At 37.0% G+C, this 23,908-nt stretch overlaps 1 protein-coding gene across 1 annotated transcript in view; it reads right to left on the bottom strand.

Annotated features, from left to right (window-relative positions):
• The window catches only part of ACTR3 (actin related protein 3), a 66,556-nt gene extending 43,807 nt beyond the window's left edge, over window positions 1-22,749 (bottom strand). Inside the window, exon 1 of the mRNA XM_047868841.1 lies at window positions 22,488-22,749. Coding sequence (XP_047724797.1) covers window positions 22,488-22,531 — 44 coding nt within the window. The 5' untranslated portion in view covers window positions 22,532-22,749. The remainder of the gene's footprint in view (window positions 1-22,487) is intronic.
• Between the last annotated feature and the right edge of the window lie 1,159 nt (window positions 22,750-23,908).

Below are 23,908 nucleotides of genomic sequence, written 5' to 3'. Positions count from 1 at the left end.
TTGATCGTTTCCTGGACTAGCGATATGCTGTATAAGACCTCTGGTCATGCTGGGCAACAGCAGTGAGCCTCAGCTCCCAGTAAGCCAATGTGATCACAGGGCTAACAACCAATACACTTACAATTACTCTGTACCCATACAACCATTGTTTTTTACTTGTAGTACTACAGTCAATATATTACATACTACTTTATTATAAAATAGGCATTTTATTATATGATTTTGCCCAAATGTAGGCTAATGTAAACTTTCCAAGCACATTTAAAGTAGGCTAGGCTATATGATGTTTGGTACGTTAGATGTATTAAATACCTTTGTGACTTAGGATATTTTCAACTAATGATGGGTTTATCCAGACGTAAGCTCAATGTTAAGTGGAGGAAGATCTTCATCATCCAGAATATACATATATATGTGTGTGTATATGTGTGTGTACATACACACACATATACATATATGTATTTTCTATGGATATATATATTCTGGATATTATACACTACATATGTACACATATATTCTGGATATATATACGCTATATATATATATATATATATATATATATATATATATATATAGTGAAGAACTCAACAACAAAACAAACAATACAAGTAAAACTGAGTAAAACACGTAATAGACATTTCTCTTAAAAAAATGTACAAAAGACCAATAAGCACGTGAAAAGATGTTCAACATCATTAATAACTAAGGACGTGTAAATCAAAATGAGATGCTACTTCATACCCATTACATTGGCTATTACCAGAAAACAAAAAGAAAATGACAAATGTTAGTGACAAAGTGCAGACACTGGAACCTTGTACTGGTAGTAATATAAATGGTACAGGTGCTACGGAAAACAATATGACAATTCTTCAAAAAATTAAACACTGAATTACCATGTGATCCTGCAATGCCATTTCTGGGTATACACCCAAAAGAAAAAGCAAGGGCTTGCAGACCCATGTTCAGAGCAACATTATGCATATAAGCCAAAAGGTGGAATCAACTTAACTGTCCACTGTGAAAGGGTAAACAAAATGTATATACACACCACAGAATATTAGCCTTAAAAAGAAAGAATATTCTGACACATGATACAATATGGAAGAACCTAGAGATCATCCATAGTGAAATAAGCCAATCACAAAAGATCAAATATTGTATGATTCCACTTATATGAGGTACCTAGAAGAGTCAAATTTACAGACAGAAAGTAGGACATGCCAGTAATGCAGGTAGGGTAGGGGCTGTTATTGTTTTATGGGTATAGAGTTCCAGTTTGGGAAGATGAGTAAGTTCTGAAGATGGATGGTAGTGATAGCTGCACAACAATGTGAATATACTTAATGCCACTAGACTTTACACTTAACAAGGTATTTATGTTGTGTATATTTTACCACAATTTAAAATTAAAAAAACTAAATTTTGTAGCTGCCCAGAAAAAAAATTCAAGTTGGATACATACTGTATATGTTAAATATAAATCTAAATGCATCAAAGATTAAAAGGGAAGAAAAATTAAGATATAAGTTTTAAAAGAAAGCAGGACAATTTCTTTATAACCATGGAGTAGAAGCGGTTTTCTAACTATAATTTAAAATCTAGACACTAAAAAAAAATTAATACTTCAACTATGTAAAATTAAAAACTTCTTCAAAAAAACGTATCAAAAGTAGCCACAAGAAAAATTACTAACAGAGAAAAATTGTCTGCACTTGAAGACAAACAATCTCCTTGAAACATACAAGATACCTACAAGGTGATGATGAGGGAGAGAGGGAAATAAAGAGGAAAAGAGCAAAGAAAGGAAGAAGGCAAAAAAATAAAAAAATAAAAGGAAGAAGGAAAGGCAAAAGAAGAAAAAGAAATAGCTATAAACAGAAAGGTGCTCAACTCCTTGAAGTTAAAAAAAAAAGCAGATTAAAAGTGCACTGAGATAATGCTCATACATTCACAGTTGGAATCCAAAATGACACAGTTATTTTAAAAACACTTAAACATTCGGGGTGCCTGGGTGGCTCAGTCGGTTAAGCTTAGTCCGACTTGAGCTCAGGTCATGAACTCACGGTCATGAGTTCAAGCCCCGTGTCGGGCTCTGTGCTGACTGCTCAGAGCCTGGAGCCTGTTTCGGATTCTGTGTCTCCCTCTTTCTCTCTGACCCTCCCCCGTTCATGCTCTGTCTCTCTGTCTCAAAAATAAATAAACGTTAAAAAAAATTTTTTTTTTTAAAAACACTTAAACATTCACTTACCATATGACCCAGCAATTCTACTTCTACGTACATACCCAAGAAAAATAAAAACATTGTGTCCACATTCGTTCAAAACAGCATTATTCAGTGTCCCCAAACTGGAAGCAAAACATATGTTCATCAACAAGAAAATAAACAAGGGCAATATAATCATACAAACCAAAATTACTCCACACATAAAGAATTTAAAAGTGTAACCCACTCTCCAAGGAACAGTGTTCAACAGAAGACAAAATGACCCAAATACTGGAATTATCAGATAAAGACAGGAAAACAGCTATGACTATCACAATTAAATACAGAAAAGTGCACTTATAATGATGAATAACAAGTATCACCAGCAACTCTAAAACTATATAAAAAAACAAATGGAAATTCTAGAATTGAACAAAGAAATACCAGATATTTAAAAAAAAAAAAATCACGGATGAGCTAAAAAACAGAAAACAGGTAACAGAGGTAATAATCAGTGAACCTGAAGGCAGATGAGTAGAAATTACCTAATCTGAAATTGGGGGAGGGGGGATATTAAGAAGAGACATGAAGAAAAAAGAGTCTAAGAAACTTGGGAGAAAATACGAAAAAGGTCATATACTGAAGTCTCAGGTGGAGAACACACCAGATAGTAAAATACTTTTTGAAGGAGTAATGACTGAAAACTTTAGCAATTTAGTGAAAGACAGCAACACATAGATGTGACAGGCTCAAGAAAACCCAAGCAGAATAAACAGAAAGAAACCATACTTAGTCACATTACAATCAAACTAAAAATCAAAGATAAAGAAAAAATACTGAAAGCAGCCAGAGGAAAAATACCCATTAACCGGAAACAAAATTCAAATTACTACCACCTTCTTATGAGGAGTGATGAAGGCTAGAAGACAGTAAACAACATTTTTAAAGTCTGGAGAGAATGGGAAAACAGTCAGCCCAGGAATGTACAGGAGCCAAAATATCCTTCGACAATGAAAGTGAAATGAAAACATTTTTCAAATAGAAGAAACTCACTGCCATCAAACATGGGCTAAAGAAAGTTCTTCAATCCAAAGGAAACGGGAAACTAGAGGGGATAGTGAAGTATAATAAAGAAAATCAGAAATTATAAACAGGTAAATATAAAAGACTATTTTTTATACTTAGTTTTTGAACACACTTCTAACTAAAGCAAAAATCTGATTATCTTGTGGGGTTATACAGTACATAGATGTAATACCTATGACAACTTTAGCATAAAAGGACAGTGAAGTAAGGGGAGCAGCAGGCAAGACTTAACAGATCTCCTGAAATGCAAGATCTCTACTCCTTACGTGAAGTTTTAATTAACTCCAAAGAAACAGTGAGTAGTGAGTTTTCTTGAAGACACATATTGTAATCCCTAAAGCAATTGTTAAAAAAAAAATGCCAAGAGTATAGTTAAAAAGCCAAAGGTAAATTAAAATGGAATTCCAAACAATATTCAAATAATTTGAAAGACAGAAAAGAGGAAAGCACAACAGGAACAACAAATTTTTTTTAATAAATAAAACAGTATACCTAAATCCAACCATATCCATTATTACATTAAACGTAACAGACAAAACTCTCCAATTAAGAGGGACAGATTAAAAATTTTTTTTAATAAAAATGCAAGTCCCAACTATATGTTGTCTGCATGATATGCACTTTATAAAGACAGAATGAAAAAAAAATGGATGGAAAGCAAAAAGCAAGTATAAGAAGGCTGGAGTGGCTATATTCATATGTGATAAAACCATTCTTTAAGAAAAAGAGTAATATGAGGGGTGCCTGGGTGGCTCAGTCGATTAAGCGTCTAACTCTTGATCTTGGCTCAGTTCATGATCTCAAGTTTGTGAGTCAGAGCTTCAGGTCAGACTCTGCGCTGACAGCACAGAGTCTGCTTGGGATTCTCGGTCTCCCCCTCTCTCTCTTTCTCTGCCCCTCCCCCATTCACTCACTCTCAAAAATAAATTTAAAAAAATTTTTTTTTAAAAAGAGTAATATGAGAGAGTAATTTTATAATAATAAAAGGGTAAATTAATCAAGACCTAACAGTCTTAAATGTGTATGTGCCTATTAACAGTTTCAACATGCTTGAAATGTGTCATAATTAAATGCTGAGACTATTCAACTCTTACAGCAGGAAATTTTGTCACCTCTCAGTAATGGATAAAATCACACACACACACACACACAGACACACACACAGACACACACACAGACACACACACACACACACAGACACACACACACACACACACACACACAGACACACACACACACACACACACACACACACACCAAAAACTCAGTAAAGGCATACAGGATCAACGTTAATAACCATTTTGATCTAATTGATATACTCAAGAAGTGCAGAATATGAATTCTAAGTACACATGATGCATTCATTTTGACCACGGATGGGCAAACTATGGCCCCAAAACAAAATTCAGACTATTGATGTTTTGGTATCACTCGTGAGTTTAAAATTCTTTTTATATTTAAATTTTTTTAATTTTCTTTTATTTTTTTACATTTTAGGAGGAGGAAGGGAAGTGAAAAGGGAGGAGAGGAAAGCAGCAGCAAGGACCATGCCTGACCCACAAAGCCTAAAACAAAGACCATATGTGGCCCACAAAGCCTAAAATATTTACTATTTGGTCTTTTATAGAAGTGTGCCAATCCCTGACCCAGACCAGATACTAAGCCATAAAAAACAAATCTCAATAAATGTAAAAGATTAAAATCATAAATACATGTTATCTGACTAAAAAAGAATTAAATTAGAAACCGACAGCAATAAGATATCTAAATAAACCCCAAACATTTGGAAATTAAACACACTTCTACCTATAATCCGTGAATCAAAGAAAAAATTGCAAGGAAAATTACTTCAAGTTGATTAACAGTTAAAATAAAAAACATCAACATGTGTGGGATGCACCTAAAGCAAAGCTTAAAGGGAAAATTCCTACAGTGCTTATGTCAGAAAAAAATAGAAATGTCCATAATCAGTGACCTATGATTCCACCTTAAGGTACAAAAAGGAGGGATGCCAGGGTGGTTCAGTCGCGTCAGACTCCAGTCCAGGACGTGTTCTCCCAGTTCATGAGTTTGAGCCCCAGGTCGGGCCCTATGCTGACAGCTCAGAGCCTGGAGCCTGTTTCTGATTCTGTCTCTCTCTCTCTCTGCCCCTGCCCTGCTCACACTGTCTCTCCCCCTCTCCCTCTCTCTCAAAAATAAAAATAAATATTATAAAAAGAAGAAAAAAGCAAATTCAAAATAAATAGAAATAAACAGTAAACAGAAAGGCAGAAATCAGGTTAATAGAAACAGAATATTAACAAGAAAAAAATGGAACTATGGAAAGATAGGCTGATCGAGAATAGTACAGAAATTGCCAACATAAGGGATGAAAAGCTGATTAATGCTACCAATCATATAGAGGAGAAAATGATAAAAAAGAGAATACTATAAACCACAGCCATCATATTAAGATGTAAGGGACAAATACCTTGAAAGACAGAATTTACCAAAATCAATACAAGATGAAACAAAAAGTCTATTTTGAATAACCCCAAAGCTATTAAAGAAATTATCAGTAACCCTTCCAAAAAGCAAACTCCAGGCCCAAGTTTGACTGGTAAATTCTATCACTCATTTAAGGAAGAAATAAAAATAATTCTACATAAGCCCTTTCAGAAAAGAGGGAAGAGCTTACCCCAAACCCTTTCGTGAGGACAGCATAATTCTAATACCAAAACCAGATAAAGACATTTCAAATGAAGAAAATGGCAGGCCAACATCCATCATGAATACAGATGAAAAAAATCCTTAACAAAACAAATAGAACAACATGCAAAAAGGGTATATATCATAACTAAGTGAGGCTTAGCCCAAGAATCCAAGCTTGGTTTAACAGTTGAAAAATTAAGCATCTGCTTTTTCAGAACACCTCAATTAATTTCACTACTCAACATGCTATGGGGTCTGATGCCTGCTTACTTCCCCAGACTCATCCAAATACTCACTTCACTTGCATAATCCTCCACCCCTACAAAACACATTTTTTTATCTAAAATACAATTACTCTTATAAAGCTTTAATAAATATAGTTAGGAACAGAACACACAAATCCAAGCACTTACAGAACATAAATGCTTATCCTTCTTTCCTTCTTTGTTTTATTTCACCCAAATCCTTTGTTTCCTTATAGACTCTTTCCAAATCTTCCATTTTTATCATTCCTTTTGGACACATTTGATTTTCATAGTATGATTCCTAAGCAAAATTAGTAGAGTCCTAATGCCTTTCAATTTGCTATTCTTTAATACATGGTGTACAAGTATGTATGTTCATGTATGTGTACTTTAAATACTGTTTAAGTGCATTTTGTTACCTTGAAATATCTTTAAAAAACCTTTCAAACCTAGTCCTTTTTTAATCTGAATTCTAAGCAGGAAAATTACATTTTGTGAATGTCCTTTCTTTTTTTTGATGTCAATTGTAAGTGGAAATCTACATTTAAATGCAGAGTAGAAATAAAATTACACATCAAGAAAAATTCTATTACAAAATGCATATGTTTTTTTATTCTGGAAGTCTACAAAAGAAACAGAAAATTGTGAGGCACCAGGGTGGCTCAGTCAGTTAAGCTTCCGACTTCAGCTCAGGTCATGATCTCATGGTTCCAGACTTCGAGCCCCACATCGGGCTCTGTGCTGAGAGCTCAGAGACTGAAGCCTGCTTCAGATTCTGTGTCTGTCTCAAAAGTAAAAAAGAAAGACGGAAGGAAGGAAGGAAGGAAGGAAGGAAGGAAGGAAGGAAGGAATGAAGGAAGGAAGGAAGGAAGAGAGAGAAAGAAAGAAAGAGAGGAAGGGAGGGAGGGAGGGAGGGAGGAAAAATTGTCATTGTCTCCAGATAGCAGAATGGAGAAAAAGGAGAATTTTGTTTTCTAAATTTACAATGTTATGTCTTAAATGATCTAACCATACACATTTAACACATAACAGTGTCACATTACTTTTTTAATTAAAAGAACTTTTGAAATGATAACATTAGCCCATGAAAAAATTTTAATAAATAGTAACACTAGAAAAGTACTAATGTAAGTTTCCCTGACATGCCTATCCCCTAGCCACCTAGTTGCCATCCCAAGAGTAATTATTTACATGTCCTGGAAAAAACTCATGCATAGACATGTACATATATTACTTTAATTTATGTCATTGGGTTATACAGGAAGTCAAATTATGAATCCGCTTTACTTCTTTATACTTTGCTATATTTAAAATGTGTCATTTTCTAAATGGTTTTTAAAAAGAGAACATAATGAAAAAGGCAAAGCTATCTTACCTAATGTTTATGAAACTTGTAAGCACAATACAGTATTTTGGAAAACTAAACCAAAATTTTCCTTTATGGCCCGAGAAAGCAGGCTAGATTTATAGAAATTCTCCCTGAGCTACACAGCAATGAAAAAAAATTTCTGATGCTGATTTTGGCCAACCAGGAGGAGTAAGGAATTGGAAATGGCTTACAGAAGGGACGATAGTAGAGAATTCAAAACCATCTTTGAAGACTTGGTGACTAGAAAAATAGTGAAAATATAATAAGTTAGAAGAAAGGGATTTCCTGCACTGGGAGAAATGAATGGCAAAAAGCGATTGAGTTTTATGTAAGAAATGGTTGGTCTATCATGGTCCTAACTGCCTCTGGGGCAGGGAAAAATGGATTCAGGAGTACTCATCAATAATGTGCTCTCTTAAAAAGAAATGAAACAAACATGATAAAATGTTAGCAGGCAATAATTGTGATAAATAAGAGTATCTGTTATATTATTCACATTTCTAAAGGAAAAAGTTCATTTAAAGAAAGAATATTTTTAAATAATAAAACCAGTTATGCTTGTAATGTAAAACATTAGCATCCCTTATGTTGGATAGTATTTTTAATTCTGGGGACGCCTGGGTGGCTCAGTCAGTTAAGCGCCCAACATCAGCTCAGGTCATGATCTCACAGTTCATGAGTTCAAGCCCTGCATCCAGTTCTCTGCTGTCAGCACAGAGCTGGCTTCAGTCCCTCTGTCCCTCCCTCTCTCTGCCCCTCCCCTACTCGAGCACATGTGCGCGGGAGCTCTCTCTCAAAAACAAAAAGGTATTCTTATTCTGCAAATTCAAATTTTACTTATTAAAGGCATATAGTTGACAATGAGTACTTTTACTTTACACATGATTCCTATTTCTTTTTGCTTTGAAAATCATCTCACAGCAAAAAGTTACTTGAAGATTCCAATACTTTACTGATACTAAACCACTAATGGGAACAAAATCTTAAGAAAATAAATAAATAAAGTTCAAAAATGAACTGGAATAAAAAGCTACAACAAAAAAATCATTCCAGAAAAGAACAAATATGTATTGACGTTATTACCCTAAATACAGTATATGTACCTACAGCCTAGTAGGTAGGAAGTAGATAGAATTTTAACTTTCCATGTTTGAACAATCTTAAACCACATAACAAAATGAATATAAGACTCCCACACTTTAGGATGTAAAGAACCTTCATGATCTAGTGCAACCCACAATTTCCAAAATTTCTTTGTACTGACAACTACTAATTTAAAGCTGAAAGAATTCTACCTCAATATGAACAGCTTACATCTTTACCGTATCATAAAAACAAAGTATATATTAAGCATAATTATCAAATTGTAAGTGAAAATGGAGGTCTACAAATGAATTCCAATGCTTAACTTCTATAATTTCTCAATTCTCAGCTTAGCTATAGTTTTCTTTGTGCTTCTAGTGTTAGGAACTTTTACAACAAGAATGTAGTCATGGGGAGCCTGGGTTAGTTAAACGTCTAACTCTTGCTTTCAGCTCAGGTCATGATCTCATGGTTCATGAGTTCTAGTCCTACACTGGGCTCTGTGCTGACAGGGATTGTCTCTCTCTCTTCTCCCTCTTCCTTCTCTCCCCACCCCTCAGGTATGTGCTCTTGTTCTCTCTCAAAATGAAAAGATAGCATAGCACAGCATAGCATGCAGTGGCTAATTTACTGGGTTTGTAAATCATATCTCAATAGTGCTGTTTAAAATAGAATAAAATACTAGAGTCAGTCTAATACTGCATTAAGTTTAACTTTTACCAATCTTCTGCTTAATGAACTATACAATCTACTGCCAAGCAAACCAATTCCAACCCATTGTTTCCCATTTAAAATCCTTCTGAAATACGGCAGGATATATAAATGAATAAAATTAACTACTTTCTGTCACACAGCTCCAAATAGGGTGAATTCCAGGAAGGGCAATCTCCTAATTGATCCCTCCCTCAAATATTTTGAAACTCCTGACTTCCCTTCATCAATAAAATATTACTGAGCACTATTAAATACTACGCACAAGGCAGTAACTTAGAGAGTGAACAAAAAGACATCCTACCATCATGAAGCTTCCAATTTAGCTTACATTAACAAGGTTTTCTTTCCTTTCCATCTACCATATCCTACTTATGCTTTTCCAAGAATATGAGCAAGTTCAGCTCCTTTATAAACCATCCTCCAAATACGACAGCCCTTAGTAATGTCCCCAATTAAATACTAATATGCCATCTTTAATTATTTCACATACATTAGTTTCATCTCTGAAACTAAATTGTAAGTTTTTTAAAGAATAAAATCATGCTATAGCTTTCTGGATATACCACAGTATTCAACACAGAACTGAGAAGTCCAACAGTGAAATAAGTAGTTGATTACTTTTTATAATAATTTTAACTATAGCCAAAGTTGTTACTGTATGTCAATTATTTTGCTATGTTCTTTATATTATCCCTAGCAGTTATCAAAAGCATGCAAAATGGATCTGTTTAAATATTGGGAAACTGCAGCTCACCAAAAAAATCACTTCAAAGAAATACAAAAGCTAGATACGAAATCAAGTATCTATCAGCCTCCAAAGTCAATGTCTTTTGTACTGTCTCCTTTTAAACATGAGTGGTTACTTCCAAAGTAAAACCAGAGAAAGAAATAACAGTATAGTATAGTATGCTACCTATGAGATCTTTGGCAAGCAATTTACACTCTGTCAGTTTCATCTGTAAAAGAGAGTAACTACCTACCTCATAGGATTAGGTATCAAATGAATTAATATTTGTAAAGCAATTAGAACACTGCCTGGCACACAGTATGCACTATATAACTGTTGGCTGTTATTTTTATTGTCATAAATCACCATAATGAAGTCATCAAATGTGCCTACTTTCATAAACTTTCATACATTATGGCTTCATACTATCTACAACATAAATATCAAAGTAGTGCAGAATTCAAGGACATTCAAACCTCCCTAACCAGCTCAACATGGATCTTTTTAATTCAACTCAAGAAGCACTTACTGAGCACCTATCATACATTAGACACTTTCAGTACTTTCTTGTACCATCTCTCTGTACCATATTAAACATCACTACTGCCTCGTACCATATCAAACCTAACATACCCAAATTCAACCTATACTTTTCTCACCTCACTTTGTTTTCTTCCACTGTTGTCTCACCTGGTACACTAGTCTTATTTCTGCCTATTAATGCTTTATTCATCCTTAAAGGCCTACTTTAGTTATCATTTCTACCAGGAAGCCTTTTTTTCATCGTCCCTGGAAAAAGTACATTTTTCTTCACCTATGATTCCAAAAAGTTTCATTCATACCTGCCAGAATATTTATCATATTGTTATAATTATATACACGTAAGCTTCCTAAAGGCAGGCACCATTTCGTAATCATCTTTATATTCCTCACAACAAAAGTATTGCAAAAGTACACATTTGCAGACACTTACTAGAGCTACTGAAAAACAACTTTCCCAACCATAAACAAAACAGACGCAAAAGCTACTTCCTATTTCCTACTTTTGTTTATAAAGATAATAATCCCACTATCTTCTGAAAAAGAAAAAAAAAGAGTACAGCTCAAATTCTCTCAATTATAATTCTGGTTTACTATTTAAAAAATTACGGGCGCCTGGGTGGCTGTCGGTTAAGCGGCCGACTTTGGCTCAGGTCCGTGAGTTCGAGCCCCGTGTCGGGCTCCATGCTGACAGCTCAGAGTCTGGAGCCTGTTTCGGATTCTGTGTCTCCCTCTCTCTGACCCTCCCCCATTCATGCTCTGTCTCTCTCTGTCTCAAAAATAAATAAACGTTAAAAAAAAATTTTTTTTAATTATAAAGCTTAAAGAAATAACCTGTCATATTACTGCATTTATCAAGCAGGTGCTACTTTCCAAAATATGCCATACTCCCAGAATAACTAGACTGTTATACCTCTGTTCTAATGAAAAATCCCATATTATTCACACCATCATTAATTATTGCTTTCAAAAAAAAAAAAGCAAAAAACAAAAAAACCTGCTCCTTCATACATTTAAATTGAACACTGTGTGAAACTCACAAGAGTTTTTGCACTTTTGGAAAAAAAATGTGTTAATTCAAACTCCTGGGTAGTAAAGGATCAAGCAGTTATCAAAATGAAATAGGAATTTAAGGCAACATAAAGAAAACCGGGCAACATTACTTCCCCATCCTCATCTTTCTCTGGACAGCAGTCACTTCTGCCAGCATCAAATCCCCACTCCTATTCTGACAAACCCACCAAGGATTAAATCTTTTTGCAAGATGAAAAGCTGACATCCCTGTACAGGACGAGGGACCCATTCCACTCCTGTCAGCTACTACACATCACATGATCTATGTCTAATCAATCTGAGCTTAGGTAAGAACACTGAACATCCCAGAGATGTTTAAGAATTCATATTGCCAGTATCCATCTAGTTGCAGCATCTTGCAGACTTCATGCAGCATGACTTTGACAGCAGACTCTCACTACCTGGCCTCTCCCTTCCTCTGCTTTTCTGAGCCCAGTTCTCCAGCCTTCACATCAATTTTGTGATGTATACCATACCCTTTCCATAACTCATTCCTTTTTCGCCTTATATAAGCTAGTTATTCTGTTGTTTGCATCCAAGATCTCCACAAGTTACATTTCTCTCATTTCTACTTCTCATGGAGTCTTATCAATTTGAATCCTATTTCACTGGGTTTTTTTAAACCAAACTTTTGTTTTGCTTTTTATAAAAAATGTTTATTTTGATAGAGTGAGCATGTGCACGCACGAGAGAGAGAGAGAGAGAGAGAGAGCGCGCAGGGGAAGGGCAGAGAGAGAAGGAGAGAGAGAATCCCAAGCAGGTTCTGTGCTGCCAGCATGGAGCCCAATGCAGGGCTCAATCCCATGAACCCTGAGAGTCTGAGCCAAAATCAAAGAGTCCGATGCCTAACCAACTGAACCACCCAGGCACCCCTTGTTTTGCTTTCTAAATAATTTTCCTGACAGGAAGGCAACTTGAAACAAGGCAGGCCCCTCTGAAATGCATTTTAAAAGCAATAAAATTCTCAACTAGTGTATTATACAAAAAACAAATTAACCAAGGGGGAAAAAAGCTCAAAAAGGTCTCTTTCCTTCACTGTTACCTCTACCTTTTTTGATTAGTATGAAACAAAATTTTTAAATAAATATTTTCAAACAGGAAACACAAGTTTCTCCCAAAACTGTGTACTTTCCAGATAAAATGCACCAAAATTCATCCTATACCTGAGATAACAATCTCTTTAAATTCTATTTTAGACAGGGCACCTGGGTGGCTCAGTTAGGTGTCTGACTTCCGATCAGGTCGTGATCTCACGGGTTCGTGAGTTGGGAGCCCTGCTTTGGGCTCTCTGCTGTCGGCACTGAGTCTACTTCAAAGCCTCTGTCACCCTCTCTCTATCCCTCCCCTGCACACGCACGCACACTCTCTCTCTCTGAAAAATAAACATTTTAAAATAAATAAATTACATTTTAGAAAAAAAAAACTGCTTTCTGGTAACCCATGTTTCTCTTAATCTATATATTCACTATATTCCAATTCAAATAGCAAACATTAAGTCCTGTGAGTCTAATAAAAAAAATTCTTATTTACAATTCCATACTCTTAAGTTCTTATCCTTAAGTTCAACTATTTCATTTTTGTGTTTTATGCAGTCATTAATGAGAGATGACTTTTGTAATGCACTAATTATTCATTTTCAAACTGCGGCTTCAGAAATATACCCTCATTCTGAAGTTATATGTAATTAAACGTCATTTGCTTAATTGAGTTGTCCTGAATGAACAAGCAATTGTCAGTTTTACCATGTTTGATATAATTCCTGTCTTTGCAATATTCAAAGTTAATAAATAATTCAATGTCAATTAACTTGCTTATGTTTCAGGTTAATCAAATCAATGAATTGGTCACTAAGACTACCCTATATATCTCATATTTGTACTAAAAACTGGCAGTTCTAAAAAAATATTTTTTTAATGTATATTTAAATTTGAATACTCTTCAAAAACTTGCTAACAATTTAACCGCTCTTACTGAATATATCCCAACTGAGGACAACGAGCTCTGGAGTCAGATTGCCTGAGGGCTCAGAGTCTAGATCTATGTAACTGTAGCCACTCTTTTATTAGAGCAGGTTACTTCAGTTCTCTATACCTCAGTTTCCTCATCTTAAAATAGTAATTATATCATAGTACCTATACCTCATAGGATTTCTGAAAAGGTTATAAATAATTATCTCAAAAACATAACTCTTAAAGGGCTCTGAAAGGCTGACTTGTACAAATCCCACATTATGTCTTTAAATAACTGAAATCCAAAAATAAAAATATTTTTAAGATTTAAATGACTTAAACAATAAAAAAGCATATTTCCTTAAAAAAAGCATCACTTCAAAATAGTAATTTCTGAACTTGGTTTCAAATATTATGATGGTAAACAAAATTAGTTTTTCATTTGTGCCATCCAGTATGTATTTGTATCAGCACAAAAACCCTAAAGATTTCATGCACTGCACCATGCCTCAACCAAAACCACTCTAACATATTTTGTATCACTTCAACTAGTAATAAGAAACTTTAACTAATATAACTCATAAATGTGAACTCCTAAGAAAACTTTAAAGAACTCAACAATGCTATCAATTGATAGAACACTCCCGAAAGGTATTTTTCAACTCTGGATCTCTGTTTCATTTTTAAATAAGAGTGGGTTAAATTATTCTTAAAGTCTTTTTCAGCTCCATAATTCTATGTAAGTCATGAGGCACTTCCCTTAATTCACGTAAGTTTCACAAATACACATTAAATGCTATTTTTGTGGTCTCAAAGTAACTGAACTTAAAAATGCTTATAGCAGAAGAAAAATGCACCATATTTAATTTACTAAGTTCTAAGACTTTAAGCAAACAACTGAAGTTTATCATAGACCAATACTAAAAATTTAGTATACATTTTTATACAGTTCCAAAATCAACCTTAAACTGTAAGACATTTTGCACCCTAATTCCCCATTTTAAGACTTCCAATCCCTTTCTTGTAACCCTTCATTCACACTAAATACTGTAACTGAAAATGTCTTCAACACCCTTCCCATGAGAATTGCATTTTCACAATGGGCAAGAAAACTTAAGAGAATATTTAAAGATTAATGTTCAACATCAGAACAAAGAAAAAACACTCTTGTGAGGTGTTAGGCGTAGAGAGAAGTTAGAAAGAAAAATATATCAGACCACACAAATTGAAGGCTGTTCCTTTCCTGGTTATAAGGAGTATGTAAGAATGACTTGAGTTTAAAAGTCAACAGTTTCGGGGCACCTGGGTGACTCAGTGCGTTAAGTGTTAAGCGTCTGACTTGGGCTCAGGTCCTGATCTCCAGGTGGTTACTGAGTTCAAGCCCCACCCCGGGCTGTGGGCTGAAAGCTGGAAGCCTGGAGCCTGCTTTGTATTCTGTGTCTCCCTCTCTCTCAGAGATAAATAAACATTTAAAAAAATTAAATAAAAAAGTCAACAGTTTGGAAAGCTTTTTTAAAAAATCCTGGAAGAAAATTAGTAAAATTACACAAAATGGTTCTTTAGAAAAATTAAGGTATTTGTCTTTTTGTTCCGGTACAATCAATTATGGAGGTATCTCATTTATATATTGTATGGCATAAAGGTTCACATAAAGATATAAAACCACTAGTAAACAAAGTAATATTTGTCACTATCCTATTTTGAAGAATCAAATTTAAAACATTAATCCAATAACATCGCCTTATCTTGCACTGTCACTTAATAATATATGAATTTATAAGAAACTATAAACCATGTTAATGGAGCGTTATTATTACTTAACTGTCTTGCTCCTACCTCTCTAAGCTACTGGCTATTACAGATCAGTAATGTCATTAAAGAGCCTACAAGTTCCAATAGAATTACAGAGGAGCATTCAAATGCTTTTCTTATAGGGGAATTTTGTTTCAGAAAGCATTACTTGAAGCTACCTTTTAACCATTCCACACTTCTGCCCCTATTCCAATCATTTACCTGTTTTCACTCTTTAGAGAGGGAGCACACTGGACAAGGAAGACCACTGTGGAGGGAAATTGAGCTGTATGGTGAGCTAAAATCTCCTCCTAAGGATTCCTCCTCTTAAAAAGTGAGAGGAAACAGATGACTGACTGGTTGTCAGCACGGCTGACTTCACTTTAAGCCACAATTGCTCACTCATTCTTACTGTGAAGCTCAAGAAGCCAGATTACATATCCAAGATTTCTAAAAGAAGGAACATTAATATTCAATCTTTGTTTCTCTTTATCATTTCATTAGCTTCAATTTACAGATTGTAATGATTATTGCCACATCTCCACCTTCATTGCTAAAGTCCCTATATTTTTAACTTCTCAAATATTTCCAATTATGATCATCATCCAAATTCAATAACAAATTCAAATAATGAACTTACTCAGCTGCTAAAAACCAACTCCCTTACTGTCCCACTCAAACTCAAAATCTTTAAATCGTCACTGATGACTATTCACAATCCACCACATGCAAATGCCAAGCCCTAGCTATACCTCCATCCCTCAAATCAGCAAAAACATTCTGACTGTGCAAAGTGTGTTAAGCCAAGCACTGCAGGAGAAGAAAAAAAATAAGCATAAGGCACTGTGTTCCTTTCCTTAAAAACTTCAATAAAAACAGTAGCTGATAATTGTAATAATTACAACGTATCAAGTTATTACTATACATCAAGCACTGCGCCTAGTCATTTTCTTGCATTATCTCAAAAAGCAACACAAAAAAACCCACCCATATGGTAGATACTATGATCTCCAAATTACACATGGGGAAAATATGACGTGAAGAGTTTGAAGTACACAAAGTCATACAGCTAGAAAAACTCTGAACTCAAAAGCAGCTATGACTACAAAGTCCTTGCTAACCATAAACAATACAAAGAATAATTGCTTCAATTATTGTACAAACAAAAAAGAAGTGACCCTGTTCCTACTGCCAATACCCTATTTCAGAACTTGTGCAAAGCTGGTGCTGGGAGGGTTGCTTAAAAATCATCCAGACAGACCAATTAAATGAATATTCCTGGGCCCAACCCTTGAGATTCTGAGTCACTGGGTATGGGGTGTCTCCCAAGTCGTTTTTTTTTTTTAAAACCATACCCCTAATTCTTGTTCAGCCTTTCATTAGCTCATTCATTGAACAAAGATGTGAGTTCATATTCTATGTGTCAAGTCCCATAACTTCATCCCAAATACCTCCTCTACATCTGATCCAACCACATTCCATTCTGCAAATATTCTAAAAGCCCTATTTACAACATTTAACTCTCCTCCTAAAGGATTTTGATTCCCTACCAAATAAATATTTTCAATCAAAGCTTTCCTGACATAAAATGAACACGAGGTAAAGTAAGTGCTCCATAAATGTTAGTTCTTTTTCACCTTATGAAAATAGATTTGCATTATGTTATTACACGGTCCTCAATTTGTAAGGGAAAGGAGAGGCACAACATAGGCTAACAGGGCTAAACACAAGAAGCAGCTACTCTCTCCTTTCTGCTGCATATGCTTTTCCTTCCCCTGTGTATATCCAAACCCTTCAAAGGAGAGTGTGCATCCTACCTTCAGTAATACTGCTTGGATTCTTCTTGACCACAATAATCTCTTTCCTTACAACCTAATGAACAGCTATTACTGTCAGAAAAGTAAAGACTGTAACATTTGATTAAGTGGTCTTTTACCATCCTAATTTTTTAAAATAATTTTTAGCTCTTATCTCATTAAGATTCTTGAGAGCAGATTGTATTATACATTTTCATTATAATTCCAAGAGTATATAGTTAGCTTTGATTTGGCAATACCACTTTTTCTACCTGTAAGAGTGATCCTTAAGTTACTAACGTAACTTTCTGCCTTTATAACATCAAAAATGAATTGTCAAAAATATACAAAAACGATTGAAAACTGCCAAAGATTCATCCTCAATGTAAGAAGCATATCATATGGTATAGGGACTCTCCCACACTTATTTGCTATAATAACTTGCTTAAGTAGTTTAATTTCACTAAACCCTAAACTTTTCTGTCTATAAAATAGAGATAATTCTCAGAGTGACGTGAAAAGTAAATGAGGTAAAGCATTTAGCACTAGGCCTGATATGTAATTCTTCATAAATATTAGCTGTTAGTATTTTTTGATAAAATCTAGACAGTAAATTTTTTTCCAGAAGTTAAATTTAAGCAAAGTGACAAGAAAATAAGCTAGGAATTCATGTATCTAATATATATATATATATAAATATATATATATATATATCAAATCAGAAAAATCTGCACAAGAATGGTTTCTCTAATTCATTAAATCAAATGTGTAAGTCTAGGATTTATAATCATATTTTAAAGAAGAATAGAATTAACCTTACTAACAAAAATAAAGCAATGTGCATAGTTCTGATAAGGGGCTCAGGAGTCCCCACAGTGTAACAGAAAGAACACAGGGCTTCAGTACAGAAAGGCTTAAGTCAAAATAGCAACTCTTACCACCTGCTCACTACATGCCATTAAAAAAGTAATTTAAATTTGTCTAATCCTGTTTTCTCCCTTGTAAAATGAGGTTAAAAACAGCTGTCACAAAACTAAATAAAGTAAATAAAAATCCTGGCCAGAAGATCCTCCACTAGTGGAGTTTTCCATTCTGTGCTTAAAAATAAATTTCTGAACAGTGTTTTACAATTAGGCTGGAAGGTTCATCACATACAATGAATATACAACCCAAAGCCCATACTTCACCACACAAAATTTGCATGCAGGAAAAGAGATTGGTGGGAAGGGAGAGGAGAAAGATCGCAGGAAGTCTAAGTAAGAATCCAACTTCTCAACAGGTGCCTGTTATACTTCAAAGAGCACGCAAAACATGACCCATGAAGGAATAAGAATTTCAATGTTTTTTGGTAACAAGATACTGTGAATGCTTCTGCCCTTGGAGATGGCTGGAGAAAAAATTATTAAATACTATGTACAGAATTCACATATGAAACTTGAACTCCCCACTTATGTTTTTCCCCACCCACTCAGCTCTTCCCCATTGGCTCTCGAAGAAAATCACCCTATCTGTACTAATTGCAAGAATGTAGCCACAGTATGAATTATATAAGCTGCTTATCCACGGACTCCAACAATATATTTATGCTTATATTAAAATTTCTAGGAAGCTTAAGTCAATTATGGAAATTCCTGAATTCATTCTAAATCTGAATATATCTAGATACCAATAAGGCTATATTAATCCCTGCTGTCATAATGAAGATAATTTACCAACACAGTATTTATCAGGGAAAAATGAAAGAACGGGGGAAAAGAAAATTTCACACTGCAAAGTTCTATAAACAAGCTGTAGCATAGAAAATTATAAGGAGTTCCTTCACTTGGCTTTAGTGTTGAAGAAAAGAATAAATGAAATGAATGAAAACATGCAAAATACAATTTAGGATCCTCTTAACTTTGCAAGTGTTACAATGTTATAAAAATGCTTTTTAAAAAAATGTTTCCCTTGGGGCACCTAGGTGGCTCAGCCAGTTGAGAGTTAGGCTTCAGCTCAGGTCATGAACTCACAGGTCCTGAGTTTGAGTCCCACATATGCTCTCTGCTATCTGTGCTGAGCCTGCGTCAGATCCTCTGTCCCCCTTTCTCTGTGCACCTCCCTGTTCAGGCTCTATCAAAAGTAAGCATTAAAAAAAAAAAAATGTTTCCCTCATCACACATAGCAGGTTTGAGTTTTGTAATTGTAATATTAAACAACCAGCTCTATCGATGAGAATCTCTACCCAAATTTTATTCTACAGTACTTTCCCAGTGCAGAAAAAAAAAAAAAAGGCATAGATATTAATATGAAAGTATTGGGGCGCCTGGGTGGCGCAGTCGGTTAAGCGTCCGACTTCAGCCAGGTCACGATCTCGCGGTCCGTGAGTTCGAGCCCCGCGTCGGGCTCTGGGCTGATGGCTCGGAGCCTGGAGCCTGTTTCCGATTCTGTGTCTCCCTCTCTCTCTGCCCCTCCCCCGTTCATGCTCTGTCTCTCTCTGTCCCAAAAATAAATAAACATTGAAAAAAAAATTAAAAAAAAAAAAAAATATGAAAGTATTATTTCTAAATTCTTTTCAAAAGGAGTTATTTTCTTTTATGATCTGAGCTAAGTGATTCTTTATCTTATGTTGACATAAAGGGTCTTTGCTAGAGGATCTCTAATTTTAAGTCTGGGGTATTAAGGTTCATGTTTCCTAACTCATAGCTTTTCTTATCTGAGAACATCAAGCTTCATAGATGGTCACTTTTTCAGTCATCTTTTTCCTAACTTACATAATGAAATGGAATGAGCAACCAGATTCAGGTTATAACTTTTCACTTAGGTTAAGTAGGTAATTGTAATTATAGACCAAACAGATGAATGTATTCTCTAAAGCACAAAGGAATACACAAATTATAGGTGCACAATCTGCATCTGGGGACCACGGTATTCTGAAACATAAAACTCCCTATTAAGGCCTTACTAAGATATGCTTATCGCAGGCCCCATCTCAATGAGCTATCCTCTCTGTGCTAATAAACCTGAAGGTGTGACTCTTCTGGAGTTGCATTAATAGGCAACACAGAAGACCAAAAAACCTTTTGAAGACCAAAATAAATGGAGTTCTGACAGATGGTAAGAAAGGTGAGAGGGAATGGGGAATCTTAGTTCCATTCAAATCATGAGTGTCCAGTTAACTACCTCACCTTGTGAGGTAAAACTAACATAATAAAGTGTAATAATGTAATAATAACTGAAATTTTAAAATAAAAATAATCCCTATGATAGATCGAACCCCTCCTGCACCACCTCCTGGTCACTCAGTATGTGTTTTAAATTCAGGGTTGCCCTATCAGAAGGAGGTCATTTAAGGACAGTCAACCTCAATGAAATAACTAATACACTAACTCAAAAATAACCAGAACTGTATTTCAAAAGGGGAAAAACAGGGTGAGAAAAAGTAACATCCTACTTAAGATGTTAACCATGTTAGTTATTAGGGTTACAATTATCTACACTAATTTTGTTAACAGGCCCATAATTTCTAAAGCATAAAATATTAATTATGTAGCAGTATTTTTCACTTTAACAAAACACACTTGAAAATTCCTTCTCACTCAGGCCAAATCTAATTTTAGAACTGACCCTAAGCACGAAACTAGTGGCCAATTAGACTGAGAAAAAAAAATAAAATACTGAGTTGAGAAAATTAGACTGGATAAAAAATAATAACTTTAATAAGCTGTCCGTCAGAAAAATACATTTAGAAGTTCCAAGGCTAAAGAGGGTGGTGTTTCCCAAAGGAAAATATTAATGAATCGGTTGCTTCCACATGCACGGCTGGGATTTTAGAACTGTCAGACTAACAAAGTTATGAGCATGAAGATTAGAGCTGTTTTACGGAGAGCAAATGGAGTGAGGAACATACACAATCCTTCAAGCAACAAAAGTTTACTGATTAATTAAAGGAGGGAGGCTGACACCCTACCTCTCATAGCCCGCCTCCTCCCACTGGATTATTTGGGGAATTAGAAATGTAACAATGTATCAGCAGTGGACACACACACTCCCTGCACTGTTAACTTAAAGCAGTCATTCCACGTTAAAATATAGACAATATTTTCTATGAAAATACAAGTGCACCAAAAACTCTTAAGATGCCTATTTATTTACTTTAACGCCATTCTACATATTAAACTACCTTACAGATCTGGTGACTCTTTGAAAAGCAAGCACATCCCTTTATAACTCAATACCACCTTCCGTCCCGACTTGAGATACCTTCACAGAATGAATGCACAAAACTTCCATTATTTTCCTGGGTGCTTCCCCTCCTCCTCCCTCGCGAAACACGAATATATAACTTTTTGAGTTCACATAAATTGATAACTAGCACCAGTAACTCAATCGATTTTAAATATGCTTAATCTTGAAAGTTCTAATAAGATGTGTTCAGGTTGGAAACGAAAAACTACCTTATAAGGATATAAAAGACAGAAAGCAGGAAGCGGCTTTGACAAAACTAAGGAAGTTGCAGCGCGCTTGCTCACTGGGGGACTTTTTTGAGGCAGGAGAAGTAACACATGACATCTTTCTCTCTCAAATTAAAATGTGACTTGGTTCACCGGTAAAAGCGCAGTGGGAGATGGAAAAGACCGCGAGTCGGAAAGGAAGAGGAGGTGGGTGGTCAAATGAAAGCCCCGACCTAGGTTCCCATTTTCAGAGTCCGATTCTTCCCTTTTCCCACCCACACCCTGGGCAGTGTTGTCACAGCAATCTTGCAAAACCTACAAGGAGTGCTTCTCTCTTCTGGCTCCTCTGCCAAGCTGTCCCCGCGCTCGAGCCACTCGGTCCCAAACCCACAGGCAGGAAGAGACGCGGAGGAAAAGGAGAGCCGGGTGCGCCGGGTGGCGACCACCCCGACCGCACCGCGGGCCCCGGAGGGACGACCGACCCCAAGTCTCCTTGGGCAACGCTGCCCACCGCGATGGGGGAAGGGCCGGGAGGGGTCCCGCGGAGCAAGCCGCTCCCAGGGGGGTTCTCGGCCCCGCACGCCCGCCCGGGTCCCAGAGGGTGAAGCGAGGCGACAAGGGAGGCCCTGGCTCCGGGCCCCACCCCTCGCAACACGGCGGGGCTAGGGCTGACACGGCCGGCGGCAGCACCTTGCCGCAACACACATCTCCCGACCCCCACGGTCCCCCGCCATTTGCCCCCCCTCCGCCTCAGTTTCCCCACCCCCCGCCCGTCAGCCCCCTTACCCCGTGCCACAGTCCACCACACAGGCCGGCAGCCGTCCCGCCATCTTCCTCCTCGCCTGCTGCTGCCGCTGCCGCCGTCTGCTCCGTGCTGATTGGGGCCAGGGATTGGCGGCGGGAGATCGGAGCTATCTGACCATCCACAGCCGGGCCGCCCTCTCCGTCCGGGGGGGAGCCGGGAAGCCGAAGCAGTAGCGAGAAAGCAGCAGGCTCGGTCAGCGGCTACCACTTCCGCAACCCAGGCGGGCAGGCAGTCCCCGCCCTGCCCCGCCGCGGCCTCCTCCCCCTCTCTCTCTCCCCTCCTCCTCCCTCCTGCCCCCACCCTACAACTTCTTCCCCCCACGCCGCCTTGCCCCGGGAAGCCAAGATGGCCGCCGGTGCCGCCGCCCCGGCCAGGCCAGGCCCAGGCCGCGAGCGCTCCCGCTTCCGGCTCCGAGCGGGAGGGGCGAGAGAGCATGCGCAAATGACGTGCTGCCGCCGGCCTCCGCTCGCGTCCGGCTGTTAATGAAGTCCACTTCGGGTTTTCCCGAGGGTAGGGGCGGGGAAGTCAGCCTCAGCTTCCAGATCTCCTTCTGAAGCTGGAAGGGCTTTTTAGTTTCAATTACTTGTGTGGTAGGTTGAGGGAGGAATGGAACTGCATCCGGCAGCCGCGAGTATCTTCTCCAGTGCCCCGGGGAAAACCGGCCTAACAGAAAACGTTCTCAGCGGCACACAACATTCTTGTAACTTGGAGAGTCTGCTTTTCTGGGTAGAAAAGCGATTATCAGACCGAGGGTGAGCAGTCGGGAGGGATAGGTGAACAAAGGCTTGCACCATGACTCTTCTGCCTTTGTGCCGAATTTTTAGTCATTTACACCTGTGCATTGTTACAACATTGTCTAGATTTGTAGGCTCCCCACCCCCAGGGGCAGGCCTGTACCCTCGAGGACAAATAGTCCGTTATTCAAGGCTTTTGGTTGATGACAAAGATTCCCTCATAGTAGTTTAAGATTGTACTATTTTACTAGCAGGATTATACCAAGGATTAAGGACCAAAAAATTAATTAGGAAAAAAAGGATAAAAACTGGAGAGCGCAGAACAATGGTTTTCAAACTTAAATGTGCATCAGAATTACCTGGAAGATTTGTTAAAACATTGCAGGGCCACACCCCCAGAGTTTTCTGCTTAGTCTGAAGAAGGGCCAGGTGTGATGGTCTGGGACCCCATCTGGGGGGAACCTGGAAGTTTAAAAGCTTTCCACCAGGCTTATCTTCTAATAAATCATCAATGTGCTTATATGTCGGAAATAAAAAATATTCTCCCTAAGAAAGGTGTCTTAATCACCCCAGGCGATAACAGTATGGTGTTAGACCAGCCTGAGGAATGTAATGTGGGTTTTTCATTCATTTAACAGATAGGTATTGCTCACCTACTCAATTGTGGC

This window comes from Prionailurus viverrinus, chromosome C1 (assembly GCF_022837055.1).
Source record: "Prionailurus viverrinus isolate Anna chromosome C1, UM_Priviv_1.0, whole genome shotgun sequence".
Lineage (NCBI taxonomy): Eukaryota > Metazoa > Chordata > Mammalia > Carnivora > Felidae > Prionailurus > Prionailurus viverrinus.
This window is presented reverse-complemented; position numbering and strand designations above follow the sequence as displayed.